Source organism: Rana temporaria, chromosome 8 (assembly GCF_905171775.1).
Source record: "Rana temporaria chromosome 8, aRanTem1.1, whole genome shotgun sequence".
In the NCBI taxonomy this organism is placed as follows: Eukaryota; Metazoa; Chordata; class Amphibia; order Anura; family Ranidae; genus Rana; species Rana temporaria.
This window is the reverse complement of record NC_053496.1, coordinates 32,924,100-32,945,976: the sequence shown is the minus strand read 5'-3', so window position 1 is coordinate 32,945,976 and position 21,877 is coordinate 32,924,100. Positions and strand designations below refer to the sequence as shown.

At 48.8% G+C, this 21,877-nt stretch overlaps 1 protein-coding gene across 2 annotated transcripts in view; it reads right to left on the bottom strand.

Annotated features, from left to right (window-relative positions):
* The window catches only part of LOC120946813 (pancreatic triacylglycerol lipase-like), a 37,324-nt gene that overhangs the window by 5,390 nt on the left and 10,057 nt on the right, over positions 1 to 21,877 (bottom strand). For both annotated transcript variants that reach the window (XM_040361531.1, XM_040361530.1), the window contains exons 7-11: positions 17,441 to 17,560; positions 14,864 to 14,992; positions 8,134 to 8,252; positions 7,188 to 7,314; positions 269 to 380 (exon numbers count right to left, since the gene is read on the bottom strand). In XM_040361531.1, the coding sequence (XP_040217465.1) occupies positions 269 to 380; positions 7,188 to 7,314; positions 8,134 to 8,252; positions 14,864 to 14,992; positions 17,441 to 17,560 (607 nt within the window). The remainder of the gene's footprint in view (positions 1 to 268; positions 381 to 7,187; positions 7,315 to 8,133; positions 8,253 to 14,863; positions 14,993 to 17,440; positions 17,561 to 21,877) is intronic.

Sequence of the window (21,877 nt, the reverse complement as noted above, 5' to 3'; positions counted from 1 at the left end):
AATGCTGCTGTCTGCTGGGCCTCCTGTTCTCCTTCATCCAGAGTGGAGACACTCTAGTACAGGAGGTGCGTTACTGGCCAGATCACCAGATGAAGACAGAGAGAAAAAGCCAGGAAAAAGAAAACGAATGCAGCCATCACATCTAATGATTGGTAAGCTGCAATATGATATATTTTTGGTTTTAGGTTTAAAGTGGTTTTTAAACCAATGACATTTAGAGCAACCAGGAATGACCAAAATTGTTTTGGCTTTGATGAGTATTGCTCACCCCTGTATTTTGTTCTCCTGAGTCTTTCCACCAGATCCTTCTAAGGACACAACGAATGATCCAAGCAAAATAAAATCACCTTGAACTTTAACAGTGATCTTGTATCGCCAACCTGTAGAGATATTACATGATAATATTTAAAAAAATGCATAGCTATTCTTCCAGCCAAACTGCATGTAATTGTGTTCTGTGCAAATGGGGCAAAATCAAACTTTTCCAGGCTATGTTCTCTGCAATTCAACTGCATGAATGTGTAAAATACTGTATTATGGCCACTAGATAGCGCTGAACATAAGTATGCTCCTCAGTGCCATCTAGTGGCCATTCTTCAGTATTTTCCACACTCACACATTCGAATTGCAAAGAATATAACCTGAGAACATTAAACGTATTCCCCATTCGCACAGAATTCCTGCCTGCATAGAGTTTTGCTCTACAATACAGCCATCCCCGAAAACCTTGCACCAATACATGAATGGTTTCTGAAAGTTTGACATTATCATTTTAATTTGATCCACAACAATCTGTTGCACACCATTTCAGGTATCTTGTAGTTGTGTGTAATCATGCAATGTAAACTGTGATGGAAATTGATAATAAAAAAATCACATTGCAAAATTCCAATTATTCGCTAACTCAAATGTGGAAAATTATTAAAAAGTTGTGTGCAAAATGTTGTGCTCAGCAGCTGATGAAAAGCCAATAAAGTCACCTAATTTCCTGGCTGGAGGACATCCAGCATTATCTTGCACTTTTTTTCCCTAATTCTTTAGATTTTAGTTCTTTCAGTCAGATAGCCAGATTCGCAAATAGTTACGCCGGCGTATCAGTAGATACGTCGACGTAACTCGGAATCTAAGCCGTCGGAAGTTTAAGTGTATGCTCAAACTGAGATACACTTAAAAATATGTGGGTGGGTGCGGTAAACAATTAGTAGTGATACATACTTAAATATAAATGAATAAATATATGATGCTACGACACCTATTATACTAGATGATCTAGTAGAAAAGTCCTAGAATGCAGTATTGCTGTGGACAATAATGCTCAAACATGAATGTGCCAAAACATAAAAAAATCATAAAACTAATGTAAAGAAGTCCAGTTCAAGTATATAAGGTTGGAAAAAAATTCCTATGAGTGATCCTCAATTGAAGAAAGTTGTGTGCTTCCAATCAGGTTAATGGTCCACCTTCACCATATTGCTGACAAACACCCAAAAGTGAATGGATAAATTGGCTCCTTACCAGATGAAAATGCCCCCTATTTTGATACCAAAAATGACATTTAACGCTTATAACAGGATCACCTGTAGTGTTAGGCCGTATCTAACACTACAGGTGATCCTGTTATAAGCGTTAAATGTCCTCCTTTTTGGTATCAAAATAGGGGGCATTTCAGGGCCGGACTGGCCTACCGGGATAGCGAGAAAATTCCCGGTAGGCCGCCTGCTGTCTGTCAAAAATCAACCAGTTTAACTGCCTGTGTGGCCGGGCCACGGTGGCGGCGGCCATCGCGGCCGCACTTTTCAATTAGCCCTCTCCAGTGACTGTCATGTTGTCTCTCACCTCACTCCTGTCCTGTATGCCTGTATGTTCTTAAAAGCAGCGGCGGCCGGCCGCCGGCGATTTGCGGCCGCCATGCTCGCCGCTGCACTTTTGCGGCTGTGTGGACTGTCTGGAGCGATCGTGTCAGGGAGGGGAGGAGCCGAGCAGGAGAAGAAACGAACGTCAGATGTTCTTCCTTCTTCCCGTGCGGCGCCAGCACCGCCCAGTGCAGAGTCACGTGTCTTCAGCCGCAGAGGAGAAGAAGATAACGCGCGGCCCGGCCACCCTTGGAGCACAAGGTGAGGGAAAAAAAAATTTGAAATCCTGTATATCGCTCGACTCTCTCTCTCACCATATAACAGTGCACCCCCCGGGCCCCCCCCCCCTCCTCTCTCTGCCACCTACCTGCCTTTGCTGCCCCTGGAAAATGTAAATTGTCTGTCTAATAATCTCAGAGAGGGGAGGGGGGGGGGGGTGGTTGACCATGGAATGGTGAGAGAGAGATTATACAGTTTACAATTTGCAGGGGAAGAAAAGGTAGGTGCAGAGAGGGGGGAAGGATTGACCATGCAATGGTGAGAGAGATTATACAGTCCAGATTACAATTTGCACGGGCAGCAAAGGTGACAGAGAGAGAGGGGGTTGCATGGTGCACCCCCTTTCTCTGTCACCTTTGCTGCCCCTGCAAATTGTAATCTGGACTGTATAATCTCTCTCTACCCAGTCCCCTGTCACCCAGCCCTCTGTCACCCAGCCCCCTGTCACCCAGCCCTCTGTCACCCAGCCCCCTGTCACCCAGCCCCCTGTCACCCAGCCCTCTGTCACCCAGCCCTCTGTCACCCAGTCCCCTGTCACCCAGCCCTCTGTCACCCAGCCCTCTGTCACCCAGCCCCCTGTCACCCAGTCCTCTGTCACCCAGCCCTCTGTCACCCAGTCCTCTGTCACCGAGTCCCCTATCACCCAGCCCTCTGTCACCCAGTCCCCTGTCACCCAGCCCTCTGTCACCCAGCCCTCTGTCACCCAGCCCCCTGTCACCCAGCCCTCTGTCACCCAGCCCCCTGTCACCCAGCCCCCTGTCACCCAGCCCTCTGTCACCCAGCCCTCTGTCACCCAGTCCCCTGTCACCCAGCCCTCTGTCACCCAGCCCTCTGTCACCCAGCCCCCTGTCACCCAGTCCTCTGTCACCCAGCCCTCTGTCACCCAGCCCTCTGTCACCCAGTCCTCTGTCACCAAGTCCCCTATCACCCAGCCCTCTGTCACCCAGTCCCCTGTCACCCAGCCCTCTGTCACCCAGCCCTCTGTCACCCAGCCCCCTGTCACCCAGTCCTCTGTCACCCAGCCCTCTGTCACCCAGCCCCCTGTCACCCAGTCCTCTTCCACCCAGCCGTCTGTCACCCAGTCCTCTGTCACCCAGCCCTCTGTCACCCAGCCCTCTGTCACCCAGCCCTCTGTCACCCAGTCCTCATTTACCCAACCCTCTGTCACCCAGCCCCCTGTCACCCAGTCCCCTGTCACCCAGCCCCCTGTCACCCAGTCCTCTGTCACCCAGCCCTCTGTCACCCAGTCCCCTGTCACCCAGCCCTCTGTCACCCAGCCCTCTGTCACCCAGCCCCCTGTCACCCAGCCCTCTGTCACCCAGTCCTCTGTCACCCAGCCCTCTGTCACCCAGCCCCCTGTCACCCAGTCCCCTGTCACCCAGTCCCCTGTCACCCAGCCCCCTGTTACCCAGCCCCCTGTCACCCAGCCCCCTGTCACCCAGCCCCCTGTCACCCAGTCCCCTGTCACCCAGTCCCCTGTCACCCAGCCCCCTGTCACCCAGCCCCCTGTCACCCAGTTCCCTGTCACCCAGTCCTCTGTCACCCAGCCCTCTGTCACCCAGTCCCCTGTTACCCAGTCCCCTGCTGTCACCCAGTCCTCTGTCACCCAGTCCCCTGCTGTCACCCAGTCCGCTGTCACCCAGTCCCCTGTTACCCAGCCCTCTTGTCACCCAGCCCTCTGTCACCCAGTCCCCTGCTGTCACCCAGTCCCCTGCTGTCACCCAGTCCTCTGTCACCCAGCCCTCTGTCACCCAGCCCTCTGTCACCCAGCCCCCTGTCACCCAGTCCCCTGTCAGCCAGCCCCCTGTCACCCAGTCCTCTGTCACCCAGCCCTCTGTCACCCAGTCCCCTGTCACCCAGCCCTCTGTCACCCAGCCCTCTGTCACCCAGCCCCCTGTCACCCAGTCCTCTGTCACCCAGCCCTCTGTCACCCAGCCCTCTGTCACCCAGTCCCCTGTCACCCAGCCCCCTGTCACCCAGCCCCCTGTCACCCAGCCCCCTGTCACCCAGCCCTCTGTCACCCAGTCCTCTGTCACCCAGCCCTCTGTCACCCAGTCCCCTGTCACCCAGCCCCTGTCACCCAGTCCCCTGTCACCCAGCCCTCTGTCACCCAGTCCCCTGTCACCCAGCCCCCTGTCACCCAGTTCCCTGTCACCCAGTCCTCTGTCACCCAGCCCTCTGTCACCCAGTCCCCTGTTACCCAGTCCCCTGCTGTCACCCAGCCCTCTGTCACCCAGTCCCCTGCTGTCACCCAGTTCTCTGTCACCCAGTCCCCTGCTGTCACCCAGTCCTCTGTCACCCAGTCCCCTGCTGTCACCCAGTCCTCTGTCACCCAGTCCTCTGTCACCCAGTCCCCTGTTACCCAGCCCTCTGTCACCCAGTCCCCTGCTGTTACCCAGTCCCCTGCTGTCACCCAGTCCTCTGTCACCCAGCCCTCTGCCACCCAGCCCTCTGTCACCCAGTCCCCTGTCACCCAGTCCTCTGTTACTCAGTCCTCTGTCACCCAGCCCTCTGTCACCCAGTCTCCTGCTGTCACCCAGTCCTCTGTCACTCAGTCCTCTGTCACCCAGTCCCCTGCTGTCACCCAGTCCTCTGTCACCCAGCCCTCTGTCACCCAGTCCCCTGTTACCCAGTCCCCTGCTGTCACCCAGTCCTCTGTCACCCAGTCCCCTGCTGTCACCCAGTCCTCTGTCACCCAGTCCCCTGTTACCCAGCCCTCTTGTCACCCAGCCCTCTGTCACCCAGTCCCCTGCTGTCACCCAGTCCCCTGCTGTCACCCAGTCCTCTGTCACCCAGCCCTCTGTCACCCAGCCCTCTGTCACCCAGCCCTCTGTCACCCAGCCCCCTGTCACCCAGCCCCCTGTCACCCAGTCCTCTGTCACCCAGTCCTCTGTCACCCAGCCCTCTGTCACCCAGTCCCCTGTCACCCAGCCCTCTGTCACCCAGCCCTCTGTCACCCAGCCCCCTGTCACCCAGTCCTCTGTCACCCAGCCCTCTGTCACCCAGCCCCCTGTCACCCAGCCCCCTGTCACCCAGCCCCCTGTCACCCAGCCCTCTGTCACCCAGCCCTCTTTCACCCAGCCCCCTGTCACCCAGTCCTCTGTCACCCAGCCCTCTGTCACCCAGCCCCCTGTCACCCAGTCCCCTGTCACCCAGTCCCCTGTCACCCAGTCCCCTGTCACCCAGCCCCCTGTCACCCAGCCCCCTGTCACCCAGTCCTCTGTCACCCAGTCCTCTGTCACCCAGCCCTCTGTCACCCAGTCCCCTGTTACCCAGTCCCCTGCTGTCACCCAGCCCTCTGTCACCCAGTCCCCTGCTGTCACCCAGTTCTCTGTCACCCAGCCCCCTGCTGTCACCCAGTCCTCTGTCACCCAGTCCTCTGTCACCCAGTCCTCTGTCACCCAGCCCTCTGTCACCCAGTCCCCTGCTGTCACCCAGTCCCCTGCTGTCACCCAGTCCTCTGTCACCCAGCCCTCTGTCACCCAGCCCTCTGTCACCCAGTCCCCTGTCACCCAGCCCTCTGTCACCCAGCCCTCTGTCACCCAGTCCCCTGTCACCCAGTCCTCTGTTACTCAGTCCTCTGTCACCCAGACCTCTGTCACCCAGTCTCCTGCTGTCACCCAGTCCTCTGTCACTCAGTCCTCTGTCACCCAGTCCCCTGTTACCCAGTCCCCTGCTGTCACCCAGTCCTCTGTCACCCAGTCCCCTGTTACCCAGTCCCCTGCTGTCACCCAGTCCTCTGTCACCCAGTCCCCTGCTGTCACCCAGTCCTCTGTCACCCAGTCCCCTGCTGTCACCCAGTCCCCTGCTGTCACCCAGTCCCCTGTTACCCAGCCCTCTTGTCACCCAGCCCTCTGTCACCCAGTCCCCTGCTGTCACCCAGTCCTCTGCTGTCACCCAGTCCTCTGTCACCCAGTCCTCTGTCACCCAGCCCTCTGTCACCCAGTCCTCTGTCACCCAGCCTGCTGTCACCCAGTCCTCTGTCACCCAGCCCTCTGTCACCCAGCCTGCTGTCACCCAGTCCCCTGTCACCCAGTCCTCGATATCATATTTTTATATAAACCCCATATGAAGAAAGATACCAGAGTGGTGAAGATATCATATTTTTATAAAAACCCCATATGAAGAAAGATACCAGAGTGGTAAAGTGTCTCTGGTATCGTCCTACAATATAGGGTCTCACAATGTGATTATAAGACATGTCCTCTCACTTAGCATTCACTTCCAACACGCATATAGAAATAATATCTTAATAGGTACATATAAATGTCTTAAGCTGTAAAGAATAAAGGTAGTACATAAGCTTTGGTCAGACCGTTGTTACACCCGATCCCGCCCCCACCCCCCCACCCCCAATAACACAAAGTGCTCAAATAGCCGTAATCAAGCTGCTTAGATACTGTCCAGCCATTGTGTAATATTTGTGGCTATTGTCTCTCAAATAATACACTCTAATGTTTATTTTACGAGAAAACTTATTATATTTCATCTCTCCTCCCTTCCAAGTTGCTCACATACTGACTTACAGTTAATTTAGGTAAAAGTCTTATATGACTATATAGATTACATGGATATATGAGTCATTAGAAAAATAGATTTTCACTTTAGGATGGCAAAAATCCTTTTGATCAGAGCATTCCCCCCACATAACACAAAGGGCTCAAATACCGTAGCCATAGTGTAATATTTGTGGCTATTGTCTCTCAAATGATACACCCTAATGTTTATTTTACGATAAAACCTCTTTCATCTCATCTCGACTTCCTTGCAAGTTGCTTACACACTGACTTACAGTTCATTTAGGTAAATGTCTTATATGACCGATATGGATGACATGAATAGGTTAGTCATTAAAATAAATGATTTTCATTTTAGGATGGGAAAAATCCAACTTTGCCTTTAGGTCATTGCAGTCAGTGGTATCCTGCACCCTCCAAGAAATGTCTATATGAGACCCACACAATTTTCAGGCTAGATAATTCATGGAAAGGAGAAATACTGTAATAGTGAACTACGAGGGCTGGTAAGAGCAGTGCTAATCCATCTGAAACTTACTTGAAAAGATTTTGTTATCTCCGGTGTTCAAGTAAAATTTCTGTGTAAACAACGTGATTCCAGAATATTGTGCTGCAAAATGTCCCATCATTGGGCACCCAGTACTGGGACATGGGAAGCCGACACCCTGCGGGAAAAGAGGATAGATTAGTACAAATATTTCCAAAAAGTGGTTACTGTCATCACTAATCCTTCCATGTCTAATGGGATGTATCCATAGCCTAAATGTACATAGTTTCCCGCTACTTGTTTATACATCTCAAAAAAGGCAAAGGAAAATTCCAAGCTCTAGTTACCGACCAGCCTGCAACCAACCAAATTGACCTGTCTGCGTTTAAAAACAGGGGTTCAGTCTACATGCATAAGCTACAGGCCCCAGCAAGGTACCCTGTTACCTGTAGTCCTACCGTTAACTTATAAGAGGCTCCACAGTGGAAGCACATCCATTCTGATGGGATAGATGTGGACGTGGGGGAAAGAGCTAATAAAAGCCCTGGGTGGCTAAACTCCAACGTAAAAATGCTATAAAAGCAAAGCAGAAGACCTTCAAAAAATACAAGGCTGAAGGATCATCCACAGCTTTCCAACTTTACAAAGAATGCAACAAGAAATGTAAGGGTGCAATCAGGGCGGCTAAGATAGAACACGAAAGGCACATAGCGGAGGAGAGTAAAAAAAATCCCAAGAAATGATTTACGGACTAGAAGACCTGGATCGTAGTCTCCACGCTAATTCATCCCAAAGATGTTCTATTAGGTTCTACGGCCCAGATTCGCGTAGAATCGCGGCGGCGTAAAATATCGTACACCATAGTTTTGTATTTCTCTTCTGGTTCTCAAAGCTCCACAGGGATAATAGGCAGATAACCCAGATGGTCTCCTCCCTGCTCCTGAGTCCCCCTAATTTAGCTGTTTATGATCACAGTTTATATTGGCTCTGAACTCACCTGCAGGAAGGCATCGTAGGATGATGCAGCGTACCCCATGAATCCTTCAGGATTGAGAATGCTCTCTGTGTAATACTTGTAGCTGCGCATGTGATTGCATGCGGCCAAGTCATCTGCCACTAAAAAGAGGCATTGAGACCAACATTTAGCATTTAAAATTCTCCACATCCATGAAGGTAATATCTATACAGGGTCATGTGTTCATATACTGCAAACCGTCCATATAGCCAATAGTATTTTTACAGTAACATTACATGGCAGTCTTTCCCTACAGATGAAAAAGTATGCAATCCTGTACAATATATTTCCTTCTTTGATCTGTTAAATATACCATTGAAAGGATCTTGTCATGTCTGTTAATAAGTGCTAAAAATACCTGAACTGATATCTTCCTCGGCTCCCTGCTTGGGTTGACTTATCAAGTACATTTTTCCCAACTATCTTCAAGGACTACAGCACCTCCCCTTTTTTGTTATGGAAAAGAGAAAAGGTGTAGGTGTTCTGTAGTCCTGTTCTAGGGTGGCACTGCTGCTCCTCCATAGATATAGTATAGTGAGTGAGCATGGTCAGCCTGGGGCAAGAATCGTGTCTTTGGCAAGATCACCAGGTGAAAATAAAGGAATACATTTAACCACTTCAATACCTGGTACTTTCACCCCTTCCTGCCCAGGACAATTTTCAGCTTTCCGCGCTGTCACATTTGGAATAACAATTTTGCGGTCATGCAACACTGTGCCCAAACTAAATTTTTATAATTTTCTTCCCACTAATAGAGCTTTCTTTTGATGGTGTTTGATCACCACTGGGGTTTTTATTTTTTGCTAAACAAACAAAAAAACATGATGTTGCGCCTGTGTACTTTCGTACTGGTGCTATATTTTAAGTTAGTGGGGGAATGAGAGAGTTATGTTGCTCTCATTCTTTAATTTGTTAAATTTGGCTGTCGCCAAATCTGGATTGTCCTGTGGGTCAGTCTGTGCCCCAGAGATGCTGTCTCATCTCTGGGCAGCAGGTGGTGCCAGAGGGGGTCCAGGCGGAGCCGCTTCTTCCCAGCAGCCAATTGGAGGAGTTTTCCCTTGCGGGGCATGCTGGGGAGAGGTATTTCTGTGGCGGAGGCCGTTGTTCGGGGTTTTTCACGGGTTCCTGGTTCCAGGTGCGGCACCCACCTTTAGGGTGTGCACACATCACGGGCCCCACCACTATGGCCTACCAGGCCGGGGTCGCGTGCTACGCAGAGTTTCTGACTCTGGGCTCTCATAGCCCGGAGCAACTGATGCTGTCAGGGGACCCCAGTGATTTACTGGGTTCCCGAACCTTTTGAGAAGATCCCATGCTGGGTGCTGGTTGGTGGGGGATCGGTCTGAGGAGAACCCGGAGGCAGGTGATCCAACAGGGCTTGAACGAACCACCAGGGATCTGGGTGACCGCACACTGACAGGTCACATTCAAACTGTCAGTCGGTGACCCCAAAGACATACTGGGAGGATTTGCTCTACCGTCCTAACTTCCAAGCACTAGGCCTGTGGCAGAGGTCTCATCTGGACATCCCAATTTAAATTAGAGCTAAGTCTGTGGCAGAGACTTGTTCCTCTCAGAAGTTCTAAGTGGCGCTCTGGCTGCCAGACCTGTGAGAGAGGTCTGTCCAGGGGCACTTTACCCACTCCGGCTGGAGTGGCGACGTAGACGAATAAGGGCAGGATTGCCTTTACTATCCATAGCCTGATTCTGTGAAGTTGCTCTTCCTTCACCAACCTATCCTGTCTACCTCAAGTTTACATGTTGGTCATGTTTGACCAGAGAATAAAAGCATTGAAAACGTCAACCAACGGTTCTGGACATTCTATTATTACTCTCAGCTCTATCATCACCCCTAGACACAGTATAGAGGTAACTTAAATACGCCGATCCCAAATCTAACCAGCGGCTCCTCCGGGGGTAGCGCTACACTGACATTTTTGAAAAAAAAATAAAGTTTTATTTCTTTTGGTTAAAAAATGCATTTTCTCGTTCACCGGCTGGGCACTTATGAGGCGGCACTGATGCAGTGGCACTGATGAGTTGGCACTGATAAGGTGTCACTGATAGACACTGATGAGGAGACACTGATATATGTACAATTGATGGGCACTGATAGGCTGCACTGATATGCAGCATTGATGGGCACCAATAGATGGCACTCATATGCAACACTGATGGGCACTGATAGGTGGCACTGATAGGCAGCACTGATGGGCACTGACAGGTGGCACTGATAGGCAGCACTGATGATGAGGTACTGATGGGGTACTGACAGGTGTTACTGCTGGGCACTGATTGGCACTGTGATGGGCATTGATTTGCACTGTGGTGAGCACTGACATCTGTTTCTGATGGCAGCTGATGGGCACTTATTGGCAGCTGTGGTGGCACATCTGCTGGGGCTGTGCTGATAATAAATGTGCTGATTAACAGCACAGACCCCCCCCTCTCTGACAGGAAGAGCCGCTGATCGGCTCTCCCTGTTAGCGTGAACCAAGGAATGACGTTTACCGGAACTTCCTGGTCACAGCTGATGACGTGGTAAGGAGCCCCCGTCAGAGGCTCCATACCACGATCGGAGATGCAGTGTGTCAGATTGACAGCTACGTGCCTCCGCCTGGCCGTCATTCTGATATAGGCCCGGCTGGAAATGGTTAAACGTTTGGTGCCAACAGCACGCTAATATGCGGTCTCTCGGTGGGTAGGCCTTGGCGAGGTGTGGCCACATATTTGCATGCATTATTGCAAAAACAGCTTCCGAAACACTTACTAGCAGCTAACAGAAAGCCAATCACGGCGGTCACTTGATCATAACCCCCGCCCCACCTCCTGGCATCCAAAACCCCATAAAGGGCTGGGAGGCATTAAGGGGTTAAATATCTAAGGCCGGGTAAGCCATAACATCTTAAATGTATAGCTATGCTTTAAACTTAACAATTTATATGTTGAGTTATTTTGTTACTGCTTTTATAATTTACAAGATTTATATACTGTGTGATGTAATAAGGTGTAATGCTGCGTACACATGACCGGTTTTTCCGTTGGGATAAACTCAGACGGGTTTTCTGACGGAATTCCGTTCAAAAAGGATGGAGATGACAGGGGTGGGTGGTAGAAGGCTGACAGGGGCGGGTGGTAGAAGACTGTCAGGAAGGATGGAGATGACAGGGGTGGGTAGTAGGAAGCTGACAGGGAGGATGGAGATGACAGGGGTGGGTGGTAGAAAGCTTACAGGGAGGATGAAGCTGACAGGGTGGGTGGTAGAAGGCTGACAGGGAGGATGGAGATGACAGGGGTGGGTGGTAGAAGACTGACAGGGAGGATGAAGCTGACAGGGTGGGTGGTAGAAGGCTGACAGGGAGGATGGAGATGACAGGGGTGGGTGGTAGGAAGCTGACAGGGAGGATGGAGATGAAAGGGGTTGGTGGTAGGAAGCTGACAGGGAGGATGGAGATGACATGGGTGGGTGGTAGAAGACTGACAGGAAGGATGGAGATTTCAGGGGTGGGTAGTAGGAGGCTGACAGGGAGGATGGAGATGACAGGGGTGGGTGGTAGGAAGCTGCTAGAGAGGATGCAGATTTCAGGGGTGGGTGGTAGGAGGCTGACAGGGAGGATGGAGATGACAGGGGTGGGTGGTAGAAGACTGACGGGAAGGATGGAGATGACAGGGGTGGGTGGTAGAAGGCTGACAGGGAGGATGGAGATGACAGGGGTGGGTGGTAGAAAACTGACAGGGAGGATGGAGATGACAGGGGTGGGTGGTAGAAGGCTGACAGGGAGGATGGAGATGATAGGGGTGGGTGGTAGAAGGCTGACAGGGAGGATGGAGATGACAGGGGTGGGTGGTAGGAAGCTGACGGGGAGGATGGAGATGACAGGGGTGGGTGGTAGAAGGCTGACAGGGAGAATGGAGATGATAGGGGTGGGTGGAAGAAGACTGACAGGGAGGATGGAGATGACAGGGGTGGGTGGTAGAAGGCTGACAGGGAGGATGGAGATGACAGGGGTGGTAGAAGGCTGACAGGGAGGATGTAGATGACAGGGGTGGGTGGTAGAAGGCTGACAGGGAGGATGGAGATGGCAGAGGTGGGTGGTAGAAGGCTGACAGGGAGGATGGAGATGACAGGGGTGGGTGGTAGAAGGCTGACAGGGAGGATGGAGATGACAGAGGTGGGTGGTAGAAGGCTGACAGGGAGGATGGAGATGACAGGGGTGGGTGGTAGAAGGCTGACAGGGAGGATGAAGATGACAGGGGGTGATAAAATGTATGACAGGAGACAGTAGGTGGCATCATAGCATTAGGGCCGTGTGTGAGGTCATCACAGGCAGCTGGTAGCAGGGATGTGACATCCTGGGATGCTGTCAGTGTCGGGCAGCGGACCTACATGCACAGTTCCTTGAGGCTGGCTCTCCGATAATTGCTCCTCTGGCAGGTCTTTCACACTACGGCCGTCCATCCTGGAGAGGAAGTCAAGGAGCTGCTCCGCAGCGGCGGCCCTCTGCCTCTGCACATGGTACTTGGTAGGAGATTCGTAGAGCGCGGGAGAAGGGCAGGAGCCGGGGGAGGGGAGCACATGGATCCACCTACTGACCCAACAATTGTTGGATGATCGAGGTTGCGACAAGCTCCCAGCGCCTCCTCTTCCTCCACAGGACTGTGCGGCTGCCGATGCAAGGACTACTACTGTCACAAATTGAGATAGGGAACCAGTGGCCGAGGTAGCGCCGACCCTGAGTGCAGGGGGAGTGGAGCGGGGGGTGGAACGGGATGGCGGGTGGGCGGCAACTTGCTGCCCCCCTAAAAGTGCCGTCTGGTACAATGATACCATCGGGTCCCATGGTAGGGCCGGCCCTGCATGTGGCGCACACCATTGAGGTAGCCATTCCACGACACCCCCACATATGACCCTCCTGGCCGGGGTGTGCGTGGGTAGCAGTGTTCCTGGCTCCGGGACCATGTTGGCCTGGAGAAATTGATCTGCTGTGCGGACCCAGTGATCGACTGGGTCCCCTATCTAAAGGGGGTCCCGAGCTGTCTGTCCCATTGGAGGAAGCTGACCGGTGGGGAGTCTGACCGAAGGATACCGAGCACGAGGCTGGTTTTCCAGGAGAGGCCTGTCCGTTCATCGGGGGACAACCCAGGTTCTGAGAGGCTGGATGTTGGTCGCCTCTCAGTTGCTAATTCACTGAAATTACTTGAAGGAGATCCGGGTGCTGAATCTACTTAAAGAGGATTCCGGACCATAATTTTCTCCAAACCATTGGGAGGGTCTGTGGCAGAGACTTGATCCTAAGTTTGAGTGACACTCTGGCTACCAGGCTGGTGAGAGAGGCCTGTCCAGATGCACTATACCCACTCTGGCTAGAGTGGCGATGTAACATTGTCGTTGGAAGCAGGACTGTTTCCCTAGCAAGTTATACCTGAATTTGCCATTTTCTTATTTCCTATCTCTTCACCCATTTCTACTATTATCGTTTTTACCCGGCTGGGTAATAAAAGCACAAAAAAGACGCCTGTCGTGTGGACATTCCCTTTATTACAGCTCTCATCAAATACCCTAGACGGCGGAGATACAAAGATAACATGCCACCCAAAACAAACCAGCAGCTCCTTCGGGGGTAGTGCTACATGTGTTTTTTTTCTCCGTCGGAATTGCATACAGACAAACGGAATTTCCGATAGAATTTTCTCCGTCGGAAAAAAAGAGAACATGTTAAGCCTGTCGAAATTTCCAACGGAAAAAGTCAGATGGGGCATACATAACGCTGTATCCTGGCCTAGGCCAACAAGGCCCAGGCCTAGAGTCCCCGCCGGGTTGCACTACACTGTTAGTGTAACGCAAGCTGCTTCTAATTTTGATTGTCCTATCATCCTGGACCATGAATCTTCCTTACTATGCTATATTGTTTTCTGTATATGTTTTCTGCTGCACCATTGGCATTATTATATCTTCTTAGTCCTCTCCATAAAATGATCAGATTTTTTATTTCATTTTGGATAGAGTAAGGGAGGGTATAGCCCATGTCAGTTTATTTTTTACCATCCCTGTCCCATTGCATAGATTTCCCTTCACTTCCTGCTCCATAGCCAAACAGGAAGTGAGAGAAAATCTATGCAAATTAAGGGAATCCAATGCCCCCCCCCAGGCCCTAAGTACTAGTGTCCCCACTCAAAAATTCCAGGGCGGGTCTTAAACAGAAAGAGGTGTGGCCTTAACAGGAAGGGGTGGGTCATATTTAAATTAGCAGGTGCACAAGTTTCGTCAGGCCTAGGGCAGCACAAAACCTAAATACACTACTGGGCGCACACACGGTCGGAATATCCGATGAAAAAATTCCGTCAGACTTTTTCCATCTGAATTTCCGACCGCGTGTATGCGGCATAAGATTTATATCTGTTATAGAATCAAATGTAAGATGTTATTATTTCAACTAATTTCAAGACACTTTGAATTGTAAATGCAATTGCAAGTATTTGCCAGAATCTAAGCACTGTACCACCCATGAGTTCTATGGCCCACAAAAATTTGGTCGATTATGAAATCAAAACTGAGCTATACATTGGCAGCTTCAGTACAAATTATTGAAACAGAATTGAAATGAAATTGAAGTAAGAAAAGAAAATACTGCTAATATTTTTTTGTAGATATAAAGTAATTGTTATTTTCCACACAAAGCGGTGTGTTTTTCTCATTATATTGTACAATTACCGTTGGTTATTTGATCTAGGCTTCCAACTTTTAGGATCTCAGTCTTTTTACATCCTGGCATGTGTTGTCCTCCATTTGGGAAGAAATCCAAGTGCCCGACAGTCTGACTCATTCCAAATCCTCCTAAATCTAAAGAAGAAAAAATTATATATATATATATATATATATATATATATATATATATATATATATATATATATATATATATATATATATATATATATATGTGTATATGTATATTACACATTTAAAGTATATGCAAACCCAAGCACTGAAATCTCATATAAGCTTTATGATGGTAATATTATTTCAAGGGGGAGACTCTTAGGCCTTATACACACGGTCGGACAAAACCGATTAGAATGGTCCGACGGACCGTTTTCATCGGTTCAAGTGGCCTGATGGTCTGATGATCTAAAGAAACAGCTGACGCTGTGAAACGCGTAATCCCATTGGCTGGCCTGGACTCCCACGTCACTTCCGGTGCGACGACGGGACGCTGCGCTCCATGGTGAAGCGCACGCCGAATCCTCTGTGGCTCTCCGGTGTTCCTGTCCCCGGACATCGATTACCATCAGCTTGCTGCAGTCTGTGTTTTGGATACCCGCAAGTCGAGACCACCGTATGACTCCAGGCACGCATCTCATCGTTGATCATCTGCATCTCTCCATCCCGGTCTTTTGCCTACCATCTACCTTTGTTTGTGAGTAGGCATTGTACATGTATATCTATTTTATTTGTTTCATCCATTAAATTTGGGCTTACTGCACTTAGATTGGCGCATCTTGTCCCTTTCTCTTTGAATCTTTCAGAGCATTGCTTCTGCTTTAGGTGCTGCCGCTAAGTGTCCTCCACAGCCATTTATACTACAATTTTTTAATCCAGGACTTTCATGGACATTATTATTATTATTTTTGGACTTCCTTATTAGACTTTTATATACCTCAGCTTATTTTGTTTACACTATTGGATCGTGCGCCACATATCCTCTTTTTTCTGATGTGCGTACACACCATCGTTCCAAAAACCGATCGGGTCAGAACGCTGTGACGTCAAACACACGACGTGCTGAATAAAACTAAGTTCAATGCTTCCAAGCATGCGTCGACTTGATTCTGAGCATGCGCGGGTTTTGAACCGATGCTTTTCTGTACTAACCATCGGTTTGGTCCGATCGGGCAGCGGTCCATCGGTTCGGTTTTAAAGCATGTTTCAAAATTTTGGACTGAAGGAAAACAGACCGATGGGCTATACACACGGTCGGTTTGGACCGATGAAACTGAACCTCGGTCCGTTCTCATCGGTTTTGTCTGACCGTGTGTACGGGGCCTTATGGGCACTCTGATCTAAGGGGAGACTGATGGGCTGAGGTTTATTTGATATTTCTTTGCTTTGTTTCACTGAAGTTTTTTGTTCTGCTCTTCTAAATCAAATCATGCTGTTTGCAAAAAAACTAATTACTGAGAAGTTTAGAGACCCCTGGGATAGTGCATAAGTGCCACTTTCACTTTCTCGTTGGGAAATCTGTATCCTGTCTTGAATTCACCTGGACAAATTCTAGTAGTGAAATTCCTCTCCCAGCAATCACATTTGTCTTACCCTTTTATCTTCTTCACCCCATCATACAGTACTAGATTTATCCTTCAAACCTCTTCACTGTGCAATACCCACGCACTCCTGCACTTGCCCACTATCATACCCTCCTCCACACTCATATCTTATATATACTGCCTCCTGTCATACCCTCCATATTCTTCTCCCGAGCATACTGCCCACTGTCATACCCTCTGCACTCCTCTACTGTACATAATACTGCTGTCATACCCCTCAACATTCCTCTCCAATACATACTCTTGGCGCTCCTCTCCTGCACATACTGCCACTGTCATACCCTCCACACTACTCTCCTCCTGTACACACTGCCCACTGTCATATCCTTCACACTTCTCTCCTGTACATACTGCCCACTACCCTACCCTCCAAACTCCTCTCCTGTACATACCACTCACTGTCTTACCTTCCACACTCCTCTCCTGTACATACCGCCGACTGTCATACCCCCTCACTCCTCTGCTGTATATACTGCCCACAGTCATACCCTCCACACCCCTCTGCTATTTATACTGCCTACAGTCATACCCTGCTCACTCCTCTCCTGTACATCTTGACCAATGTCACACTCTCCGCACTCCTCTTCTGTACATTTTTCCCACTGTCATACCCTTTGCACTCCTCTGCTGTACAGAGTTCACACTGTCATACCCTCCGCACTCCTTTCCTGTACATACTGCCCACTGTCACACCCCTCAACACTCCTCTCCTGTACATGCTGTCACACCCCTTAAAATTCCTCTCCTGTACATATTGCCCACTGTCATACCCTTCGCACTCCACTCCTGTACATACTGCCCACTGTCATACCCTTCGCACTCCACTCCTGTACATAGTGCCCACTGCCACACCTTGACAGTTCACTATTACAAGCTAGGACACTTCTTTAGCATTGCTTGCTCCCCAAACTTGCTCTTTTTAGAATGTGCACACTTTTGCTAGTTATAGATAAAAATAAAGACTTACCAACATTGATCAGAGTTGGAGCATCATCAGTGTGGATGGCATCGACCAGCTTAGCATCTGACGGGTCCAGTCTGACCTCAATGGGTGTGTCCTGAAAGTATGGCTGAGCCGGGTCCAATCCTGCACCATAACATACGAGGACTGGTCAGTATATAAACACAGAGAGATTCTCTATTACCTAGAGTGATGATTTGTCCTCACCTCCACTATTTAACTGGTTGCCGACCAGCCGCCGCCGTCGTTTACGGCGGCAGGTCGGCTCCCCTGCGCAAGAGCCCGTAGCTATCTCGCGCAGGCCACTAGGGGCGCGTGCGTGCCCGGCGAGCGTGATTCCCGCCGGGCACACGCGATCGCTCGTTACAGAGCGAGGACCCGGAGCTGTGTGTGTAAACACACAGCTCCCGGTCCTGTCAGGGAGAGAAATGCTGATCTTCTGTTCATACAATGTATGAACAGAAGATCAGTAATTTCCCCATGTCAGTCCACCCCCCCACAGTTAGAACACACCCAGGGAACATACTTAACCCCTTCCCCGCCCCCTAGTGTTAACCCCTTCACTGCCAGTGGCATTTTTATAGTAATCCAATGCATTTTTATAGCACTGATCGCTATAAAAATGCCAATGGTCCCAAAAATGTGTCAAAAGTGTCCGAAGTGTCCCCCATAATGTCGCAGTCCCGAAAAAAAAACGCTGATCGCCGCCATTACTAGTAAAAAAAAATATTAATAAAAATGCCATAAAAATACCCCCTATTTTGTAAACGCTATAACGTTTCCGCAAACCAATCAATAAACGCTTATTGCGATTTTTACGAAAAATATGTAGAAGAATACTTATCGGCCTAAACTGAGGAAAAAAAATGTTTTTTTTATATATTTTTGGGGGATATTTATTATAGCAAAAAGTTAAAAATATAATTTTTTTTTTAAAATTGCCGCTCTATTTTTGTTTATAGCGCAAAAACTAAAAACCGTAGAGGTGATCAATACCACCAAAAGAAAGCTCTATTTGTGGGGAAAAAAGGACGCCAATTTTGTTTGGGAGCCACATCGCACGACTGCGCAATTGTCAGTTAAATCGACGCAGCGCCGAATCGCAAAAAGTGCTCTGGTCCGGGGGTTAAGTGGTTAAGGACAGTGACTGCACATGTGTATGACCATTGGTGGCATATTGATCCTGTAAGCAGCATGTGAGGGCAATTATCGTTCACACATATATTTTATATTAAAGTGTATGTAAACTCTAACAATGTCTTCTCCTATTTCCTTCCTTTTGGTCTGTAAAAATATACCATTAACCACTTCCATACAGGGCACGTATACACCTTCCCGCCAAAGCCAATTTTCAGCTTTCAGCACTGTCGCACTTTGAATGGCAATTGCGCGGTCATGCTACACTGTACCCAAACAAAATTGGCGTCCTTTTTTTCCCAAAAATAGAGCTTTCTTTTGGTGGTATTTGATCACCTCTGCGATTTTTTTTTTTGCGCAACAACTAAAAAAAGACTGAAAATTTTGAAACAAAAATAAGTTTTTATTTTTTTTCTGTTAATTTTTTTGTAAATAAGTAAGTTTTCTCTTTCAATTACGGGCACTGATATGGTGGCACTGATGTGCACCGATGAGATGGCAATGATGGACATCGATGAGGTAGTACTGACGGGCACAGATGAGGTGGCACTGATTGGCGGCGCTTGTATGCGGCACTGATGGGCACACATAGGCGGCACTGATGGGCACACATAGGCGGCACTGATGGGCACACATAGGCGGCACTGATGGGCACACATAGGCGGCACTGATGGGCACACATAGGCGGCACTGATGGGCACTCATGGGCGGCACTGATGGGCACTCATGGGCGGCACTGGGCACTCATAGGCGGCACAGATGGGCACTCATGGGCGGCACTTATGGGTGGCACTGATGGCTACTTATGGGTGGCACAGATGGGCACTGATAGGTGGGCACTGGGCATGGATGGGCACTGTGGGGTGGCACTGATGGACACTGTAGGGTGGCACTGATGGACAATGTGGGGTGGCACTGATGGACACTGGGGCGACACTGATTTACCTATGTTGCCAGTCAGTGCCCATTTGTGGGCACTGATTGGCATCTTTTTTTTAAATGCTTTTTTTTTTTTTTTTTACAGCCTTTTTTTTTTTGCAGCCTTTTTTTTTTTTTTTGCCCTTCCCTGGTGGTCCATGTGGCGATCCGAGGGGGGGCTGCGCGATCGGCTCTCCTCTACTCGCGTCTGTCAGACGCGAGTGAGGAAGAGCCATCAACGGCTCTTCATGTTTACATCGTGATCAGCCGTGATTCGACACGGCTGATCACGTGGTAAAGAGTCTCCGTGAGAGACTCTTTACCGAGATCGGTGTTGCGGGGTGTCAGACTGACACCCCGCAACAACGATCGCCGCGATGCGCGCCCCCGGGGGCGCGCAGCGGCTCAGAATCCTGAGGACGTCATATGACGTCCAGTCAGGATTCTACAACCACTTTGCCGCCGTCAATCTGTCATTGGTGGGCGGCAAGTGGTTAAAAGTGTTTTGTTATATCTGCTTGATAATTGATAAAAATCCTGTTAATTTCCAGGCTCTTTGCCTTTGCTACACTCTTATCAGTTACATTATTCTGAGCTATCTGTGGACTACAAAGCACTTCCCCCTTTGCTTTAGCAAAAAGAAAGGGGGAGGTGTTCTGCGATACTGTGCTAAGGAGACAACATGGCTCCTTTATAAAATCAGTACAGTGAGTTAACACTGTCACCCCAGAACATGACTATGGTATACCAGAATTCACCCTGACCGCTAAAGCCCCTTTACAGTTAATACCCCCACTTAACCTTTAATAAATAATGAGACCACTACTTAGTGTTGGAGTAAAAACTGGCCGTAGCAGCCTCCTTTATTTTAAATACTCTTTAAATAATCATAAATAACCAATAACAAAAACCAATAACACATAGAGAAAAAACACTTATTTCCTGAGATAATAACCTCTCTAACATGGTGCTGGACTTTGCAGGACCCATTAACCCTTAACTCGTTAACCTTTAAACTTTGTAACTATGTAACACTTTTTTGGCACTGCGGTGTCCTAACCTCTGGTCATAGGCCTCAAGCCACGCTGCCTCTGCCCGGGAAACTGAGAGTAAGAGATATCTGTGATCTCTCCTCCCCTGCTCTGCTCCTCCCCCCACAGCTACTAGGGTTTCTGTTAACCCTGTCATGGCCGGCCCTACACTGACTTCCAGTTGCTCCGGGCCTCACTGGAAGGACATCTGAGGTCTGCAGCCATAACCAAGGCCTGTTTTACAGTTGTTTCATGTAATTTAAAAAAATGATAATGCCAATTGACATTTACCCGAGTGCGAAATGTCCCACCAGTGTTTCACAGTACATAGATGTATCAGCAGCCTTTCAGTCTGAGCACCGGGTCGAGCTCGGAATTAAGGAAGGTAGCAGCAGCACTTTACCTGTTTTCATTTAAGGACTGTAGCCAGGGTCGGGTGGCAGCACCTGCTATACCCCGAAGAGTAATGGTATCGCTTGAGTTAGCAGAACTAAAAACTAATACAGGAATCCTATGATCACTAATTCACTTTTCCATTTTTCTTCAAGTGTACCAAAGTGGTCGCTGTTTACTACTGAAACTACGGGAAGCTCAGTATACTACAAATATGTGCTCTGCCTTGGGCCCCGGGTGCCATCTGGAATCTGAGTATTTTGGAAAAAGAACTGCCCATGTGTTCTACCTTTGCTATCCTATGTGGCAGAGTTAATACTTGGTACAGGACTGGTACATTGCAATATATTACATTTTTTCTCTTGGGTTTAAATATGTTTTAATAGAATTCTTCATAATGAAAGTGGTATCGTTTCCATAGAAGAACATTGCCAATTAGAACTTGCAGGTGAACAAAAATCTGAAATATGTTTGTAGCACCCTCTAGTGTGGGTAAATTAACTTTCCCTTTCAATAGTTTTTATTTGAAGTAATCAAATATGAATATAAGAAAATACAAAAAGGTACATCAGGAACAATGACAATGAAACTTGGACAGAAAAAGTCTAATAACAGGTTAACTGTTGCGTATGGCACTCTAGAGATATAAAAAATATATCAACCAAAAATGCTATCTTGAGATATAAATCTAGCATAGTGTTAGAAAGAAAGCGGCTAACTGGTTCGGTTATTAAGAGACATAATGGGGGATATTTACTAAAAGTTGAGCGTGCAAAATGTGGTGCAGCTCTGCATAGAAACCAATCAGCTTCCAGGTTTTATTGTCAAAGCTTAATTGAACAAGCTGAAGTTAGAAGCTGATTGGTTACTATGCACAGCTTCACCAGATTTTTCACTCTCAACTTTTAGTAAATTAACCCCAATATCCCCTTCAGCTAAAATGATGTCATTATCCTAGTAGGAT